The sequence below is a fragment of the Falco cherrug genome, chromosome Z (genome assembly GCF_023634085.1).
Source record: "Falco cherrug isolate bFalChe1 chromosome Z, bFalChe1.pri, whole genome shotgun sequence".
Lineage (NCBI taxonomy): Eukaryota > Metazoa > Chordata > Aves > Falconiformes > Falconidae > Falco > Falco cherrug.
Genome location: NC_073720.1, coordinates 34,320,482 through 34,339,366, shown reverse-complemented (window position 1 = coordinate 34,339,366; position 18,885 = coordinate 34,320,482). Strand labels below are relative to the sequence as shown.

At 39.9% G+C, this 18,885-nt stretch overlaps 1 protein-coding gene across 20 annotated transcripts in view; it reads left to right on the top strand.

Annotated features, from left to right (window-relative positions):
- MPDZ (multiple PDZ domain crumbs cell polarity complex component) overlaps positions 1–18,885 on the top strand; it is a 99,259-nt gene that overhangs the window by 18,659 nt on the left and 61,715 nt on the right. For all 20 annotated transcript variants that reach the window (XM_027807893.2, XM_027807888.2, XM_027807889.2 and 17 more), the window contains 9 exons: positions 2,296–2,517; positions 3,456–3,595; positions 5,665–5,878; positions 7,786–7,914; positions 8,932–9,135; positions 12,127–12,241; positions 13,438–13,526; positions 15,221–15,416; positions 16,937–17,026. In XM_027807893.2, coding sequence (XP_027663694.1) covers positions 2,296–2,517; positions 3,456–3,595; positions 5,665–5,878; positions 7,786–7,914; positions 8,932–9,135; positions 12,127–12,241; positions 13,438–13,526; positions 15,221–15,416; positions 16,937–17,026 — 1,399 coding nt within the window. The remainder of the gene's footprint in view (positions 1–2,295; positions 2,518–3,455; positions 3,596–5,664; positions 5,879–7,785; positions 7,915–8,931; positions 9,136–12,126; positions 12,242–13,437; positions 13,527–15,220; positions 15,417–16,936; positions 17,027–18,885) is intronic.

Here is an 18,885-nt window from a genome sequence, read left to right as displayed (position 1 = left end):
AAGTGTATGTGTGCACATATTAGGCATTATGATTCGTCTGAAACATAACACAAGTGATACCTCATACATATGGACAACAGAGTGTAAACACTGTAAGATAGAAATCACCGAGTTCCAAACATCCTGGTTTTCCTCTTTCCAGTTTTTTATGGCAGACCAGGCTAGGTGCTGTTGAGGACTTTTCTTTCCAGTGCTGTCTTGTGGTATTTTTTGTGTAACTTAAGGGTCTTCCCAGCCATAGGTGTTCAAGAAATGACATTCATTCTCTTGTATTTTCCTAAAGCACGTGGATGAGAAGGAATTGTGTGATGGAGAACGGTACTGATATTGTAATGACTGGATGGTTGGGAGAATCATGTGATAAACCTAGTGGAAGTAGTGTGCTTAAACAGTTGAGACTGGTGCAGTAGACATTTTAGAATACATTGACAGTTTTGAAATTTTTGTTGATACTTGCAGTTTAAAAATAAGGCTTCAGTGAAGGGGAATCCCAGTCTTTTGTATTGTGGTGGGGAATGCTAGAAAATTTGTGCTGTAAAACTATAAGAAGTATTTGAGGCTGCGATATTGTGGTCCTAAATTGTGGTTAGTGTGCCAGGCAAGTATAAAACAGGTCAACGTAGGGTAAACCAGTGCCTGTTGACAGTCAACAGGCAAGTGGGACAACAGCCATATGAGGGCTTCTGCTGAATTCACCTGAGCTTTGTACCACCACCAGCATTCGTTAGAATGGTTGGCAGACATCTGCTTGAAAATAATTTTTTTAGTATGGCTGGGCGAAGTGAAGAAGTCTCTTACTTTGTTTTCTGCTCTAAGAGAAGTATATTGTCAAGGTTGTCAGTGTAAGGGTAGGACACTGGTTTTTGGATCAGCCTGGTGATTGTAGACTTGTTCAGTAATTTTGTGTTTAATTCTAGCTCATGTAGAGAGTCGCATTGGCAGCTGTAGTGCATAGTAATGCAGAAACCCTGACAGGTGAGATTTGCTCCCTGTGTAGCTGGTGAGACTTCTTTCTTTTTTCCATCAAAATACACTTTGCTTTAAAACTACTAGTACAGTAGGGAAAGCTTAGTCGTATTTTGTTTACGTCTACCATTCTGTTGGAGTACTTCAGGCTGCTATGCTGATATGAACAAAAAGAATTCTAGACAGATTATGGAAAATAATTTAGGTTATTCTCATCAGTTTCTTTAATGTTTGATAATTCACGACTTTACATGAGTTGTAAGTATTAAAAGATAATTTCCCTTCTAAAAATTATGTTTTTAAAATTGCAAATGGGGATTTCAGATATTTTTAACAAGCAATTGACCTGTTTTGGTGCTCTTGGATAGGGAAGAGATGCCATGTTAGAGTCTGACGAGTGGCTGGGGGAGTGGGAGGACAGCCCTCCCGTTGGGTCATGAGATTTGGAAAGGATCCCCCTGCTTTCTGAACTCCTTCTCAGAGAGGAGTCTAGTTGTGGCTAGATGCAATCCTAGTCTCAGATTTGGTCAGCGGTTTTGAGTCTAAAGGATTATGTGTACAGCCTCTTACTAGAGTTAACCTTTACTTGTCAGAGCCCAGTTTAAGGACTTTCACTGAAACAGTTTTGCAAAGTTGAAAAAATAGAAATTATTTAGAGATGATTTATTAGGGTGACAGATATAACAAGATTGGAATTGACATTGATAAATACACTTACTGCAAAACTCAAGGGCTTTTGTTAGTGATATTGTCCCGGGTAACATCCAATGTAGTTGGAGCCGCAAGTCTTACCAAAGAGACGTCCCTTCCTGGGGAGAGAGAGATCCAGGCCCCTTGACCTGTCCTGTAGTTAAGAGTTCTCATTGTTGGGAAAAAAAAAAAAAGATACTAAAATGCCAGATCTTATACTCGGGGCAAGGTGGGACTAAGTCAGTTACTGTGCGCTGATTGGCCCTTAACAAGGTGTCAGTTTGGGAAGGTCGTCTGGGTGCGATGGTTCAGCATGGAGCGGGAGGGTTCAGTACAGGTAGAGATTCACTGTCACAGATGTGCGAGGGTCTTCCTGGCCTTCACTGAAGCAGCACCAGGCTGTGAGGACCCCACTTCACCCTGGATATCACTCAGTTGCTTTGCTTGTTAGACTTTGTTCGTTATCTGTTTTGCAAGAGAGACATGCTGCTCAAGCCAATTTCCTGACTCCATTTTAAGCTGAATACAGTGTTCATTGTTGTGTCAGGAGGGGTGGTGTGGGTGGCATGGGGCAGGGCACACCACCACAGGAGGTTTCTGCTCTGTCTATAAATCTATGTTGACATCAATCTTTTACAGGTAAATATTACACCTTCCATACATTCCACTGGTGAATTCCCCCAGCTTCTCCATCATGGTGTGAATTTGGGGTCCTTGCCCCATAATGAGTCGTATTTGTTGGCTCAGCAGAATGGCAGCTCAGCTAAAGTGCTAGAAGCATCAATGAGATCTGTTACACCTCAGATTAATGGGAAGTCCTCAAGTGATGACTTTGAGCAGCTGATCAGAAATATGTCCCAGGTAAGCATGTTGCCTCGTAACCATGAAATGTGGGTCCCTAATGATCTGGAAGATTGAAATGCTTGTATTTTTATTTAAAAGCAATTGGGTTATTAAGCAAACCGGAGCTCACTTGCTATATAAACTAAAAATAACCTTTTAATTTGAGCAACAGTCGGTAAGTGAGAAAACAGTTGGAAAAGTAACCTTGACATTATCACTGCTGAGTTACTACTGTCCGTAGCTGGGCAGTGTGCCTCTTGCAGATCAGCATGCCATTATCTTTCCGTGCTGCTATATCTGTGCATGAGGGAGATGCTTTGTCAGAGCATGCTCTTGTATGCATAACTAATGAAAGCTAGTTCTGTGACTTGCTTGGAAATAAGATGGAAAATTCCTTTTTGGCCTGGCTACTCATTGTTCTGTAGTCTTAGCTGCTTTCCCGTGGTAGGCAAAAATGGTGTACAAGTCCCTTCAGTGGCTGGAGCTGAGAATGGCCAGGCATATATTCTAGCATTTTTCTAATTAACCTGTAATAGAGCCAGGTAGAAGAAGTGTTCTGCTGTTCTGAAAAGCCTTTTGCACAGTCCTGTTTTCTGTCTTGCTGAAATCCATCCTCTTTTTCTAGTTCTGCTTGAGAGTTTGTCTGTGCCCTCTAAAATTTTATAGACACATATCGTAGTTCAGTCTCTGCTAAGTCTAAACTCTGTATATTTAGTTGTTGCTTCCTGATTTCCTCTCCTGGGCTGTAATAATCTTTATTTCTCAGACCTTTCGTAATTGTCACTTTCCTGTGTGATAGCAAGAAGTTTGAACTGAACAACTGTTCCAGTTGTTATAGCCTTGTCCAGCTGTAGCTGTCAAATTAGGAAATTATTCCCAAGTTGTTCACCACATTCGTTAATACTGCTTTTCAACATTTTAAACATTTGTACCCTTTTTTTCCTTCTACTGAACAGGGTCGGCTTGTTGAGACTATTGAGCTTGTTAAACCTATAAGTGGTGGTCTGGGCTTCAGTGTCGTGGGACTCAAGAGCGAAAACAGGGGTGAACTAGGAATATTTGTGCAAGAAATCCAGGAAGGAAGTGTGGCACATAGGTAAGATTGCTACTGGAATATTTTACTGTATCAAGTGCTAATATGGCACTGCAATTTAGTTGTGTTATTGCTGTTTTTGTGGTACAAGGGCACATTTCTCTGGCATTCTAAGCCATACATCGTAGTAGATTTAAAATTACTGATCACTACAGTTTATGTAACGTTGGAACAGGGCAGTGTACGATCTGTTCCGAATTTCTAGAAACTACAGATGTAGTTCCTCTGTGGTTTGTTTATAGTATCACCTTTCCAACAGGGAAAACGGGAAAGTTACTCTTCTCTGCCATGGGTTTTGAAGCTGAAATACAGATTTTGCCATCCTTGAATGCAGTGAAAAACAGTTTGGTGCAAAAACCCCAGTTGTAGCTAGCAGCGTTGTTTGTTAGGTAGGGTTCCATTGAGCAAGTGTGAAACCTAGCTTTTAAGTCAAGCAAGTCTTTAAGAGTTGTTGAACTCTTAAAGAGATACTTAGTTGATATTACCAGAAACTCAGCAGTGACAACAGCTTGCTCTAAGTATGCTTTAGACTTTAATTCTGATTCCAGAAATAGTGTTGAGAGAAATGGGTTTCTGCTGTAAGAACAGCCCAAGGGAGCAAATTAATGCAGTAGTGAATGGCAGCAGCACTGGTTCACTGCAGAATGGTGGAGTGTATCACTCTGTGTGGATTTGCTGATCAGCATCCCTGCCAGAGCTGGTTTGTGGTGCACTCTGTATGTTGTGTGGGATGTCTGAGTCATCTCGCTGCTCTTTCTCACTGTGCTGTAGGGAGAAAATTTCTGATTATTTGTGGTCTGAACACTGTCCTTTAACAGAGGGCAGAGCGTGGCCTACAGAGTTAATTCAGTTATGAAAAGTGGCATGCTCTATTCATGACAATATTTTTTAACCCGCCTAGATTTCACTTTTCCACTTCTTTTTTCTTCCCCTTCAAGATGTGTTCACTTTTACTTTTCTTATTCCATGGAGTTGAGACATATCTTTACTGAATCAGGCAGGGCCTGATTCCCTGGCAAGAAGAGAAAAATTAAACAACTATTACAGGGCTCATAAATCAGAAAAGCCCTGGCAGTAATGAGTCTTTGAGAGCACTCTGAAAAACAGTTCAAATTCAAAAGCACAGAAATTATGGGTTGAAGCTAAATAGCATTTTTCCTGAATACTGTTGGGTACCTTGGCTTCTACATTGTAGGTGCTTACAAAAGCTGGTGTAATAGGCATCCTTCGTTTTGTTACTGCCCTTTGATTTCAAAGCATTGCCACTTTGGGATGTTGAAGACAAGACTCCAGAGTTTTTGCTGGTTTATTGTAGAAGCAATAGAAGTGGTAGAGGAGGCAGAGGGTAACTCATCTGTGTATGCTTTGTACATTTCCTTTGAAGTAGGTCTGAGGAAGGGCTTGGTGTGTAATTTAACAGTAATGCTTCCTTTGTCAGAAAGTGAAGAGTTACTTTTTAATTTGTTCAGGGCTTTCCCCCCCTCATTTAACAGGGGTCCGTTTTATCATTTTCTTTCTGTTTCTGTCTCTGCCTTTCCTTCTTTTTTCTTCCCCAGCCCCACTCACCACCCCCGCCCCCCCGCCCCCTGGCCCCCCTTGGTTTTTTGCAAAACAAAATTTGTTTCCGTAACATCTTGATGAAAGTGTGTTCCACTCCATGGTTTGATGAATATTCAGAAGGAGCACACTGAACAAAGTGGAGCACTTGGTCTGTTAAGCAGGAGGCTCAAAGTCAAGGATAAACATAAGTTCCCAGGCTATGGCTGGGAGTGACTGAGATCTAATATGCTTAGTCTTGCATGGGGGTACAGGGAGAAGAAAGCTGGCTGGGGGGTAGTAGCCGGGGAGAGTGGCAGCGGGATTAGCTTCAAAGGAAACGATCACCAGGATGCCGCATCAGCTCCTTTCAGCAAAACTGCAGGGAGAGATTAAAAAGTGGGGGGAATAGAGACCAGGTTATTAAAAAAACTGGAAAATTGTCAAAATACTGTAATTTCTGTGGCAACACTTCTTTGGTTTTTCTTTTTTCTTTATTTTGTCATCCACCTTCCCTGTTTACACATGCGTGACAGAGATGGAAAGCTGAAGGAAGCAGATCAAATCCTTGCTATTAACGGACAAGCCCTTGATCAGACAATTACACATCAACAGGCTATCAGCATCCTACAGAAAGCAAAAGATAATGTCCAGCTAGTTGTGGCCAGGGGCACTTTCCCTCAGCTCATCAGTCCTGTAGTTTCCCGGTCTCCATCTGCTGCTAGCACAGTTTCAGCCCATTCCAACCCGGTGAGTAAACCCCAAACATCTATGTGTTTAGTTCTGGGCATGTAAATGCTTAGTGCATCCAGTATTTTGAGACTTTTAATTGTAACTTGTATGTACATTTCCTTCACATTTCTTGAGGTTTTTCTTCTTTTTGTCTTTGTCATAGCTTTTCCCCATAAGAGTGGAAAATACTCAGATTTGCCTGGGGGGATCTTGATCTTGGACATATTCCTTCTTCCTGTCTGCCAAATTCTGTGTATACACCCATGCAAACTCATGAAGCTTTATGTTGAGGTTGCAGTAAACAGGATCTTTTTTCTCTTTGCCTTCTGCTTGGGCAAACAAAAGTGTTATAGATGTTGCTGTATGGTCTGCACCACCAGCTGGATGGGTGCTTCTCTGTTTGTTTCTCTGTCATCTGTCAGCAGTGGGGCTCAGTGGGGGAATTGCCAAATGCCTTGTGTAAGGACATACTTCAGGACACCCAGAAAACAGCTGTGCTACCTTTCATTTCTTTTGAAAGCTTTTGCAATCCATGTGTAGAGAACATAGCTCAGAAACATGGTAATACTAACTGCACTTTCCCTTCCTGGTGTCTTACTCATGTAAGGGCTTACCCTGGGATGAAGTGGCCTCTCTTTGGTTTCTGTGGGTTTTGCTATTTAGTTGCCTGTGGCTCTTCTTTAAGAGAGTCAATAATAGGGAGTATATAGAGCAATCAGTCTGGAAAAAGCAGCTATTCTAGTGTTTATTTTAATAATTAGTGTAAAACCTTTGGTGAAGAAATTTCAGAATTATTTTTTTTTTCTGTGTGCAGGAGTAAAGCTGATTGACCTAACTTTCCCTGTCAGCACATAGGAGAGGCTCACTCTCTTCCAGTATTCTTGTGACACACTTCTTTCTTTATGTGATTGCTTCCGTATTCTCTGAACAGCTTCCCTTGCTTGTAAGAATGTTCCTTTCAAACCTGCCATGGCTCCTTCCTGTTTTTATCCATGCCTTTCCCAGTCCTTGTGTTCCCTTTGCCTTCAGCTGCTGGGGGAAAGCAGCTTATCTGGAGCTGTCCTTTTTCCTTCAGGCTTTGCTTGATCATTGTTAGTTTATGTTAAGACTGCAGATTCCCAAACAGGTACTATAAGGCTTTGAATTTGCAGTACCTTAATTATTCCAAAATCAGGTCTTGTTTTCAGGATCCTACCTGATGGAGCACCAGCTGTGACTTTAAATTTCGGATGAGTTTATGATGTGGTTTGTTCTTCAGGAGAAACAATACCAGAAGCTTCCAGTCATCCCTTCAGTACCACCCCACACAAACAAGCTAGCATTTGTCTTTTTCAGAGCAGTTTTACTCCTGTCAGAACATGAAGCCTGCCATCACAGCTACTTCATTCCAGCGCTGTTTACATCAGACAACCCAGATATCTTTGTTTGTTACACAGGGGACAATTCTGCTAATGGCTACCTCACAATACCTGGTGCTGCTTTTGGCCTTAATCTCTGAACTGGGTTTATGCTTTCTCCTGTGCTTTGTTATAGTGGCTGATGTGAACATGCACTTACCTGAAGATTTCAATTTCCAGACCTGTGAGATTTCCTAGCAGTAGTATTTTTCTCACTGACTGCAAAGGGACATGGAGATGGACAGTCCTAGGTTGCTGCTTAAATTAATTCAGCAAGTGCTTGAAAGTTGTGACCCACTACCCAGCTCTGTTTTGTACCTGAGAAATCCAAACTGTCATGGAACGAGCGTTTTAGTGCTTAAATATTATGTAATCTTACCCTTAGTAGTAATTGTTAGAAAGGTCCCATATTTCCACCTTCTACCCACCTTCCCTTATTCAAACACATACCCAAGAAATAAAAGAGAATCTATTTTGCAAGTATGTCCTTATTTCAATCGTTTGCAAGCTCATATTTATTCCTTTTAGGTTCACTGGCAGCACGTGGAGACCATTGAGTTGGTGAACGATGGCTCAGGTCTGGGATTTGGGATAGTGGGAGGGAAGTCAACTGGAGTGATTGTTAAAACCATCCTCCCAGGAGGGGTGGCTGATCAGGTAAATTCAACCTACTCTTCTGTTTACCTTTCAGTAAGGTGTGAAGTTACTGTTTTATAATCATACTAAATATTTTCTCCTCACGAGTGTAAAAAAGAGAGAGCAAGTGGTGAAATTTATCCTCAGTAAAGGTGTGTTTAGTGCAGGGGACCTGTGCATTTGAATGTAAAAGCTGGATTAGGCTCTAAATCACATTTTCAAACCTATTACATTATACATGTTTGCTGTGGATGCATTTAGACTCCTAATTCTTTCATGAATATACTGGTTATAATCCACGGATGAGGGAACACACCAAACACTTATCTGCTGTGTCTGGACAGCTAAGAAGAGCATCTGCTTCTCTCTGCTGGGCTTACTGAAGCTTGGAGCAGGCATGTGGCTTCATGCCTCTGCTTCAGGACACAGGCTCTGCTCCTTCCGGAAGGGCTCATGCGAATTTAATTTTATAATCATGGCTCATTTCAAGCTTGTACATTGGACAAGTATCTGGGGCAGTGTTAATGATGGTTGGGGATTGAACAGGCACAGAGACTGGTCAGTCTCCTAAGCACAGAAGTGGTGGTCGCCAGATAACAGAGCTGCAGTAAGGGAGAAATGTGTTTTATTTTGAAGTCATATTTAATCCTGAGGACCAGTTTTTAAATACAAGTGCAAAACTGAAGATTATGGCGTCTTTTGGAAGTGTGTTTGGAAATGAAACCTGAAGTTCTGTAATTTACATGCACTTGTGAAATAGCAGTAGGTAGTAACCATAACTATATGCATTTTTTTTCTGTGTTTGGGTGACTGACTGATTCATAAAGGATGCCCTGGATATTTCTGTGGAAATTCCTAGTAAAATTAGTGTGCCATTCTCCATATTATCAAGATACTGACTTGGCACCCAAAAAAATACACCTGGTTCATATGTCTCAGAAGTGACTAAAGCTATGTGGTGTTTTCCTAATTGTATATATGTGGGAGGAATGGCAGGATGTTAATAGATTTCTTTTTTCCTTATTATTCTTCCTCCAGCATGGGAGATTGTGTAGTGGTGACCACATCTTGAAAATCGGTGATACAGACCTTGCTGGAATGAGCAGTGAGCAGGTGGCACAAGTTCTGAGACAGTGTGGAAATCGAGTGAAACTGGTAATTGCAAGAGGTCCTATTGAGGAGCCACCTCTACCAGCAGTCCCTCCAGGGACGCCAGTACCCATCTCCATGCCAGGGAAGCAGGTAAGCAACAGTGCATACACTTAACTCATGGCAAACTTTTATTTCAGATTTTCTTTTAACTGCTTATTGAATGTCTTCCACACTTAAGTTCTCAAAAAGACAGGGTTTTCTTTCCCAGTAGTGTTGTTCTCAGCTGACAGTCTGGGAGAATGTAAATGTCAGGAGTCCCCAACGCAAGGAACTACATGCTTGAAGCATTTTGGGATCAAGGTGTAGGACTTCCATAAGTGTGATCCAAATATCATTTGGTTCTGGGTTGCTTGTGATTGTGCAGTAATACATTGAAAATAGCTGAAGCCGTGCAATCTTTTCTTCAGACAGAGCAAGCTGGCTCTGTAGCGTTTCTCTGTCCACCTGTCCTTTTCTTCTCCAGGAACATTTCTTATTTCCATATAATCACAGCTATCCATCAGACAGTTCCTCCCTGTGCCAACCAGCACACAGATGCTGTTTCTTTCCTACATCACCTGGCATTGCTCATTTGCTAGACATCTTCCAAAAAAAGTCAGCCAGCTGCTACCCTTATTCCCCTGCTGATGGTTGTACTCTCTGTACTGTTAACTTTTTTGCAGCTGTCAGCCACTTAAAAAATGCTGTAAATATTATCATATCCTGTCAGCTCAAAACCTCTACAGAATAGGTCACTTTCATGTTTGCAGCAAAGCCTGGTTTCATGGGAGCCAGGACCAGTAGTGTAACATACGCTTATGACCAGATACATTTAAATGTGTATAAGTGGAGGAAGTGAGTGAGAGAAGGAGCTTGGTTTTGAGCCTACAACTAGATATAATTTTTGGTTTACTCTTTCCTGTTGTTTTTTTCTAGACATTTTCGTCCCAGTTGCAATTTATGTTTTGGATAGGTCACTTTGGAAGAAAAAAGCCCCAGCAATTTTTATGTGAATACCATAATTTTGCCTCTGTCCATTGTAGTTGTATCTGTGGAAAAAAAACCCCATATATTCATCCCTTCCTTTGCGGCTGTAAGGCAAAGAAAATTAATCTTAATGTGGAGTCTTCTGAGCATCTAAGAGGAGAGACAGACCGGTACTTTTGTCTCTACAGCACTCGGAGGCATGAAAACCCAGCTGTATTTTAGATAAAGGGATCAATATTTAGCCCAAATTATTGTTTCTGTGAAAAGGAGCAGTCTTCAAAGAGGAGCTGAATTTGGTAATTTCATCTGTGTATATTTCTTCAGTATTTGCCTTCCTGAGGTTATATGATGCAATGTTGAAGACTGTATCTGCAGCTGCAGGATGTGTAAGATTTCTAGTATGGAAGAAATAGCTCAAAGCCACCAAGTGGCAACATCTGACTTTTTTGCCACCTTCCTCTCCATTTCTGCCCTTTTTAATCCCTTGTTCCTGGTACATGTCTCCTGGCAGGAGGCAGGCTATTTTTAAACTGTTTCTGCCTGCACAAATCTTGTTCTTGGAGGGAGCACCCAGTTAATGATGCTGCAAACCTCATTAATTTGAGTCTGGAGTGAAGGTGATGATGGAGACAGCTTGGTTTGTTAATTTCTTCCTGGTGAATACAGGGTGCGTGAAGACTTCATGATGCTTTTAAAGCTATTGGTGAGAGGAGAATGGCTTTCCGAAATGGGCACTTCTCATCATGTCCCCTGTAGATGTCTATCCTGTAAAAATTTATGGGGTTGTAGAAATCGGATGAGGTTTTTAGTCGCATTACCTGTGGCCAAACTAATCCTGTATTATCAATTAGGGAGGTGGTTAAAACAGTAGAAATTTATTTCCCCTGTGTTTGAATATGGTTTTGGGTGGAGTTCTTCAGATAAAGAACTGTTCGGATTCTCTTTTGTCAAGTAGCATCATAGCTCTTCTGAAGTCTTTTTTTTTTTTATTTTGGCACATGCATATTCTTCTAGTCAAACTGGATGTAGTTAGTATCTGCCTGATTGCTGTATTGGCACTTTAAAAAATATTGGCTGCTATTTGTCATGCAGAAGAGACAGAATAAAAAATAGGAGTATAGTGGGATCTTGATAGATTTGTACCATATTTATGAATTCCCATTTTAAATATGTGCATAAAAACTGATGTCCATATAAATACAGTGAAATTGAAGCCTTATCCTGATACATATTGGCTATGGAATTGGCTAGTAATTTTCTGGTTTAGATAGCTGAAAGATGAAAAAAATTTAAAATAACTTTTTTAAAGTTGAAATCAAGTTTCATAAGTTGATTTTTTCTTTTGACATGAAAGCAATACTGTTGAAGTGGGATTTTAATAGGTATTGTACTTTCATTAACAATAAATAAATGAATTTGTTACCCCAAAAATTCTTTGTTACTGAAATTCAGAGGGTTGTAGTAGTTATTAGCAGAGATTGTCATTATTTGACTAGCTGGAAATGTAATTGCTACATTCCACTCCAGAATTTTTATGTCTTTCAAAAACAAGAAATGTAATTGCCTCGCTAGTAATGGCTTTTATTATGCTTTAAAATTGGCATTCATAGGAAAAATAGCTGTAGTTATTGAACAGGAATTTAAACAAATATGACACAAAATATAATGTTGATCTTTTTTTCTTTTTAATAACACAGCAGTCTAAAGCTGGTTCTGAGGAGGTCCCAGAAGGGCAGCAAGCTACATATTGTTCAAACATGGTTTGTGTAACTTACTGTACAAGAGGTTCATTGTTCAATTTATACAAGTCTCACCAGTCATTTTAGTCATCATATAATGTCTTTGTAGGTTAGAGGGTGATATCCCAGGGGTAGCAGTGTGGGGAGGGCATGACCTGCATTGCTCATGACCTGAATTGCTTTATATTGAGGAATGTTAACCTATGTTTAGTTTCTCTGCTGAGCACCAAGTAAGAGCAGAAGCAAAGCTGGTACTTTTGTTCCTACTTTTGTTCTTACATTTGTGTCTATAATTTTACATGTTAATGACATCACATAATGTGGTTGATCTTTAAAGGGAAAAAAGCTTCCTTTCTAATTATGCTTTTCTTATTAGGCAGATGCTTCTGTTGATAGCTGTGAAGATGGAGAGAAATTTAATGTTGAGCTTACTAAAAACAATCAGGGATTAGGAATAACTATTGCTGGTTACATTGGAGACAAAACGTCAGGTAATGATCAGTTCCTGCAGTTTACTGTACAATCTGTGGCGTACTATCATGCATGTGCATCAAAGACTTAATTTTATTTTTTAGTATAGTATCTCTAAAGTAATCCTTGAGCATCTAAAATCTTTTTAAGGTTTGTAAAGAAAAAATAATTTTTTTTCTTTTGTGAGAAGGACGTTCAGGTTAGAAGTAATCAGTTTTATTACAAAATCCTTCCTTCCCAGTAACATTTGTCATATTGTTTCAGGTCTGCAGAGGCACTGGTGTATCTCGACAGCTGTTAAAACCAATTTTATAGTGGATTATCTTCCCATCAAATGTATCCATTTAACAGAATTGGAACATTTATTATGGGAAAGTGGATTCTGTTAAGATTTCTGATACCAGTGTTAACAGGCCTGTGACTCTCAGACTTGATTTCATGCCAGTTCATGCTACTGTTTTCTTGATGTTATGTATACTATGCAAAATGTGCATGTGGGAACTGAGCTGTTAAAGTTGTTTCAAATTCCAGTGTGTTTTTCCTGAAATGGCTTTCTTTTAGTGAAATTCCCATCCTGTAGGTCATTTATATATATATATATATATATGACTTTTCCTTCTGATTCATAATTGGTAACTGTCTAAAATGGTTCCCTTCTGGGTTCTTTTTTTTTACTTTCTTTTGTGTCTTCTTTTTTTATGTTGGATGAAATACTTACAGCTGCAGTTAAAAGCTGGTTTAAATGCAAGTTGTAGTCCTGATTGCTTACAGTTTTCTGCACTTGGTTATCTAAGCTTGCATTTTCTTAGATAAATACAGAATTTGCCAGATTGGTGTACTCAGACTTAATTTTCTGTCCTGTTTTAAATCTGACCAAGAGTCAGAGATACGGTTTTTGTCAATGTTGGTTTCAACATTTAGATTATAATAAATTAGATTATTTCTTCTTCTGCAGCAACAACTGGGAATTTGGCATTGTAAGATTTTGAATGAAATCTGGTTCAATGCAAGCTGACATGAATCAGGCTCATCCTTTAGAAAAATAGTATATAGATGTTTTACTTAAAGCAAATAACTTTCTTGATGATTCTTTCCTTGTCTTACCTGCCCATTTCTTTTTTTTTCTTCCTTTGACTGGTGGCATTAGTTGGAGATTGTTGCATAAAGTTGTTTCTTAATAAATTGGTTAATACAATTTTCTGTTTTTTCATCCCAGAACCTTCTGGTATTTTTGTGAAAAGCATTACAAAAGGCAGTGCCGTTGAACATGATGGCAGAATCCATGTGGGAGATCAAATCATAGTTGTAAGTAAACACAGAAAGAAATGGTGATCACTTGTCTGCAAAACTCTACTTCTTTATGTTGTAAAGAAATACTCATATAGTACTGGTTTAAAATGTTTCAGATTGGTGTTGAAATGGTGACTCCTTTTTTTGACTGACTATTCGATCACATTATCTTTCTGATGATGCTGTCTGTGTGTAATTTGAGTTTCTTAAGAAAACCTATATTATATGTGTGTACCTTATCTGTAGGAGTTTTGAGACTGCTTAGTAAAGTTAGCGTTTTGAAGTTTGATTCAAATTCAGCAGCTGTTTTCAGAATGATTTTTAAAAGTATGTCATTAAAGTTTTAGATGCTCAGAGAAAGAATAAAATATTTTCATGCATAAAATGTTAGTTGTGTGGTGAAAATCAGTTCATGAATAATTTTGATCTGTTTTTGGATTTGTGGAAGGCAACACTGAGCAAACTATAGTCTGTGGTTTTTATAATGATTTAAATGCCGACTACAAATGGCTAAAATTGATTATTCCAAAGTTTGATTTCTTCTTCTACTGCAGATGCAGAAGGAGAAAAAGATTTCACTGACCTCAGACAAAAGGATAATAAACTCTTTAAAGATACGTTTTGGTTAAGTGTGGAGGAAAAATTAAATAACCTCATCTCATTACTTTCTATTTAGAAGAGCACCAGACTTGGAAAAAGTTCAAGAGAAGGGCAACAAAATGATTAAGGGTCCAGGGGGAGTAAATTTTCATGCAGGAGGAACTGAAATAATGGTGTGTGTGTGTTGTATAGGTAGACTGAAAAAGCTACAGGAGTCAAGGAATATAGTTTTGTTAGAAGTATTTCAGAAATTTCAAGGCACTGAGGGGTGAGACAGAGAAAGAATAGTGTATTAGGAAGTAGGAGAATAAAAAGTGGCATGTACTAGGGATAATGAGGTGAAATTGAGCAATGCCAAAGTCTTGAGTTTCAGGAAAAAACTCTTCGAGTTAAGGAGATAATGGAGTTGGTTCAAACAGAAGGGGCCAAAATCTTGTTCTTTAAAATGTTAAAATGATGGACCAGAGGTAACATTGGGATGGCTGGGACAGCGTTTGATTGGGAAACTGGACTTCATGGTGTTCAGTAGTGGACTTCACTGTGCCTAAGGTTACTTGGCCTCAGAATGGCTGCTCTCTGTAGTTCTTCCTACCACAATGAGTGGATGTCTCTATCCTCCCTTTGCCAGCTCTCCCAGCCATGCCTGTGTTGGTTCATTCACAACAGTATTTTCTCCTTGGAGGTACGGATGGCAGAAGGGGCTGAGCAGGAGGGCTGCACAACATGCCCCACACAGCACGTGCTGTGTCACCTACACTTTGCAGAGCAGATCTGCGTGGCCCAACTGTGGTGGACACCCAAAGCACTTCTCCCCACTTTGCCATACCAACCAACCAACCAATCAACCAACCAACCAACAAACAAACACACACACACACCCCTCCCCCCCCCAAGTACCACAGTACTTGTTACCTAGCTGTGGGGTACTCCAGTGAAAGTGCTTAATGTATCCGGTCTTACTAAGTCATCCAGGTTTGTGTTCTTGTCCCTCCACTTGCTTTGTGCTCAAGCTAACAGATGCTGAGAGCTTGCCATGTTATTTTGCACTGGACATTTTTATTTTTTTCTGGGTGGTGTTTTGTGGGCTGAAAGGCTGCTTAATGCTGCAGGTGGATGGAACAAATCTTCAGGGTTTTACTAATCAGCAAGCGGTTGATGTTTTGCGGCACACGGGACAAACAGTTCGGCTCACTTTGATCAGAAGAGGGGTTAAGCAGGAAAATCGTATTCAGCCCCAGGAGGACTTCAGTACTGCTGTTGAAAAGGACTTACTGTTCCAAACAATGGATAGTAGCACAGACAAAGGTATTTGAAACTGGGTTTGCTTTAAAGTTGGCTTGAAACATTTTGCTTCTCAATTGCAAACTGGAAATTAAATGGGCGAGATTCATTCTGGGTAGCTATTACTGATGGCAGTACATGAGGGAAGAATTTGGTCTGCTATAGTTTGATTAATCTTTTAGACAGAGTGGTATTATTTGCTACATTTTCAAAGTGAATGTTGAAAGCTTTACACTGCATTGTGCTTCTGGCTGAATTGCTTCAAGACTTTGATCCTGCAAATCTTCAAATGGTAAGAATGCAGTGAATGTTTTATTCGTGCTCAAGGGTTAGAGCTGCATTCAAGAACAGGCAAAGAGACACCCTCCATAATAAGCAAAAGCAAGTCTCAGTTCCTTTCACTCTTGGTACGTCAGTATCATGAGCTTGAGGTATGAGAGGAGTGGCCTTTATCTAGAGATTCTTAATACAGAATGGTCAGAGTTAAAAGGGACCTCTGGAGATCCGTCTAGTCCAACCCCTATACTAAAGCAGGTTCACTTAGAACAGCTTGCGCAGAGTTGCACCCAGGCGTGTTGAATGTCTCCAGCGAAGGAGACTCCACAGCCTCTCTGGACAGCCTGTTCATGCGCTGTCACCCTCAAGGCAGAGTTGTTCTTCCTCATATTCAGAAGGATAACCTGATAGGGCATTATCTATTTATGTGTACAAAGTTCAGAAGCCAGTGGCCAGTATTAATTTGCTGCTGCTGAGATTAGTAAAGCTTAATCTTATACTGTGCACGTCTTGAAAATCAGTGTGTTTGAACAGAAGATCTGCACAGAGGCTGGATGCACAAATGGATTTTTGTCAGCTGCTTGTGCTGTAGGTTGATGTCAGCAGTACATCAAAACTCATAGACTGAGGCATAATCCCCACTTCGCACAAAATTTTGAGACCAGTAGTCTGTTATCTATGTGGCATCCTCTCATTCCCAGCTTGAGCAAAAATTACAGAGGGAACGTTCAGAAGGTGCTGTTTCTCCAGCCTAGAGGTGTTTGAGACAGCTAACCCCCAGCAACATGCCTAACAGAACTCTGTGGTAGGTGAGGCTTTCTACAAGTGAAACATTTGTCAGGTATGCAGGTTTCAAAGTTTGTGGACTTTGAAAATTTTTGGTTTTCTGTGTCAAGCTTTCTGAATTGCACAAAGGAAGGAAGAGGAAGAAAAAAAAATGTAATACAAGAGTGCTAAAGAATATTATATTTATATGTCTGCCAGTAACTTTTCTTTCAATCACAGAGGTGCAGCTACTAATAGTTGTACTCTTTTTTTTGTCTTGTTTCATTGAAAAATTCACTGGAGAAAGCAAAGGATTTACAGAAGACGAAATGTCTTAAAAATGTGGTGTTTCTTCTGGGCCCCTCATGCCAGATTCCGTTTGCCAAATACGGATCTTCTGAAGTCCAGTGCAAGAGATAGTCAGTGCTCTGAGACATGCTTGTGAGCTTGATAAATATTGCAACACATAACATAGCTGAAGAGGCTTCTTTATCTTTTTCCAGATAACAGTGAAACAGAACAGGGATCCCCATCACTGCCGTGCAGTGCCAGTGTGGTAAATACTGGAGAGGACATGAAACAACAGGAAACAGGTTATTAACTTGTAATTTTTTATTGTGTGAAAATGCACTTGGATGTGCTTACACGAAGATCAGGTGTTTTGCATGCCTTTCATCTCCTGTGTGCTGTGTGGCTGGAGTACAGCTAGAAAGTGAAAGTAATCATACATGTAAGCATGTACCCTTGAGTGCTGCGAAATCATTGACTACTGTATGTGTCTGAAGATAATTATGTGTCGAAGATGTCATACGAAGCAGTCTGCTACATGCTCAGCCCTCTTTTTATGGTTTTGTATTTCTACTCTTTTTAGTCTAGTTGTGTATTAGACTTTTTCCCTCAGGCTGGAGACAAGCCTGCCTTATCTTTCCAACTGCCTGCAGCTGTCCAGCTGCAGTTCCGGGACTTTTGCATCTTCTGATAAAATTCCTTTCCACAAATTCTTGAGTTTGCATTCATTTCAATCTCTGTTCTCTGATAATGTTTGAAATTCAGTCAGTTCTGGTGCACTGATGTGCTCTGACTTTTCCCATACTCTTCGTGGAAATTCCTACTTTCTAACGAGTATTTTCCTTTCTGTCTTGAGCTGTTAAGGCACTGTGCTGCATTTCCAAAGTCGTATGTGATGATATGTTTTCTACATTGAGCCATCACTTGTGTTTTCTAACATCTTCTTGCTTCCAGAGCTGGAGGGGAACTGAAAAGCATCACCTGTATGAGTTCTCTAATTTATCTTTTCATAACTCATGCTTTCCATTATTCTGGATAGCTGAAGAATTTTCTTTTTAACACCTTTCCTTCAGACAGTGTAGGGTCTCTGCTTTGGGGAAAGTATTGTCATATTTGAATGCCACACAACACCTGGCTTTATTTTTAGTAATGTTTCTGAGCAATTACTAGATTTAAAACAGTCTGAGGCTATTAGTCACTTCAGATTGTTACTAATATCAGTGGGAGTTGGGAACTTAATCTTGTGAAGATTCTGTTCTTCACCTGTGATAAGCATTCAGATCTGAAGAGTTTATTTTGATAATTACTGTATACAGACTACGGACCTTCTATATGTAGGGTCCTATTAAATCTACTGTGTTTGCTGGCTGTTGATTCTAAATACTGATTTTTATTGGTTCCTGCGCTGGAATCTAAACAGCGCTAATGAGGAAAAAATGAGTAGAACAGCATTTCTCTGTTTTTTCTGCCTGGAGATAAACTTTCAATCAATTTAAGAGTTGCTGCAGTTTGCTGCCTATCCCATCATAATATTTTTCACAGCATATTACTTTTCTACCTGCCTTCCCTTCCAATTCTGTTGCTACTCTTCAGCTATTAGAATTATTTCTTATTGTATGTGTGCATGTATGTAAACCCAACAACAACCAAAAAAAAAAAAAAGAGCCAGGACTTGTGTTCTTTCACTGCCCTCTAGGGCCTACAGTTTCAAAAAAATCTTTTATAGTTGTGCTCATAGTTTTGAAAATACCAAACCTCCACATTTTGTTTGAAAACTTTACTTGGACTCACTGTAAAATGCAGGGTCAGTTCAATAGGATCAGTATGTAGTATCATATATGTAAGTGTTATCAGCCATCCCCCTGAATCAGCCTGCTCAGCCAGCGTGCACTCTGGTTTAACAGATGCCCAGGGCATGCATGTAAATTTTTCATTTGCTTTGTGTGCATTATCTTGTAAAGTTGCATTATGTTCAGTTGACACTGAGGCTAGTTTAAGCACACCAGAATTTGTGACTGAACTTCCTGTCTTTCAAAATACACAGTTACTTTTATAAGTTTTGAATCTAATACTATTCTGCCAGTTTTAACTCTGGTGAACACAAGCCTGGTATCATGGTTTAACCCTGGCCAGCAGCTAAGCCCCACACAACCATTTGCTCACT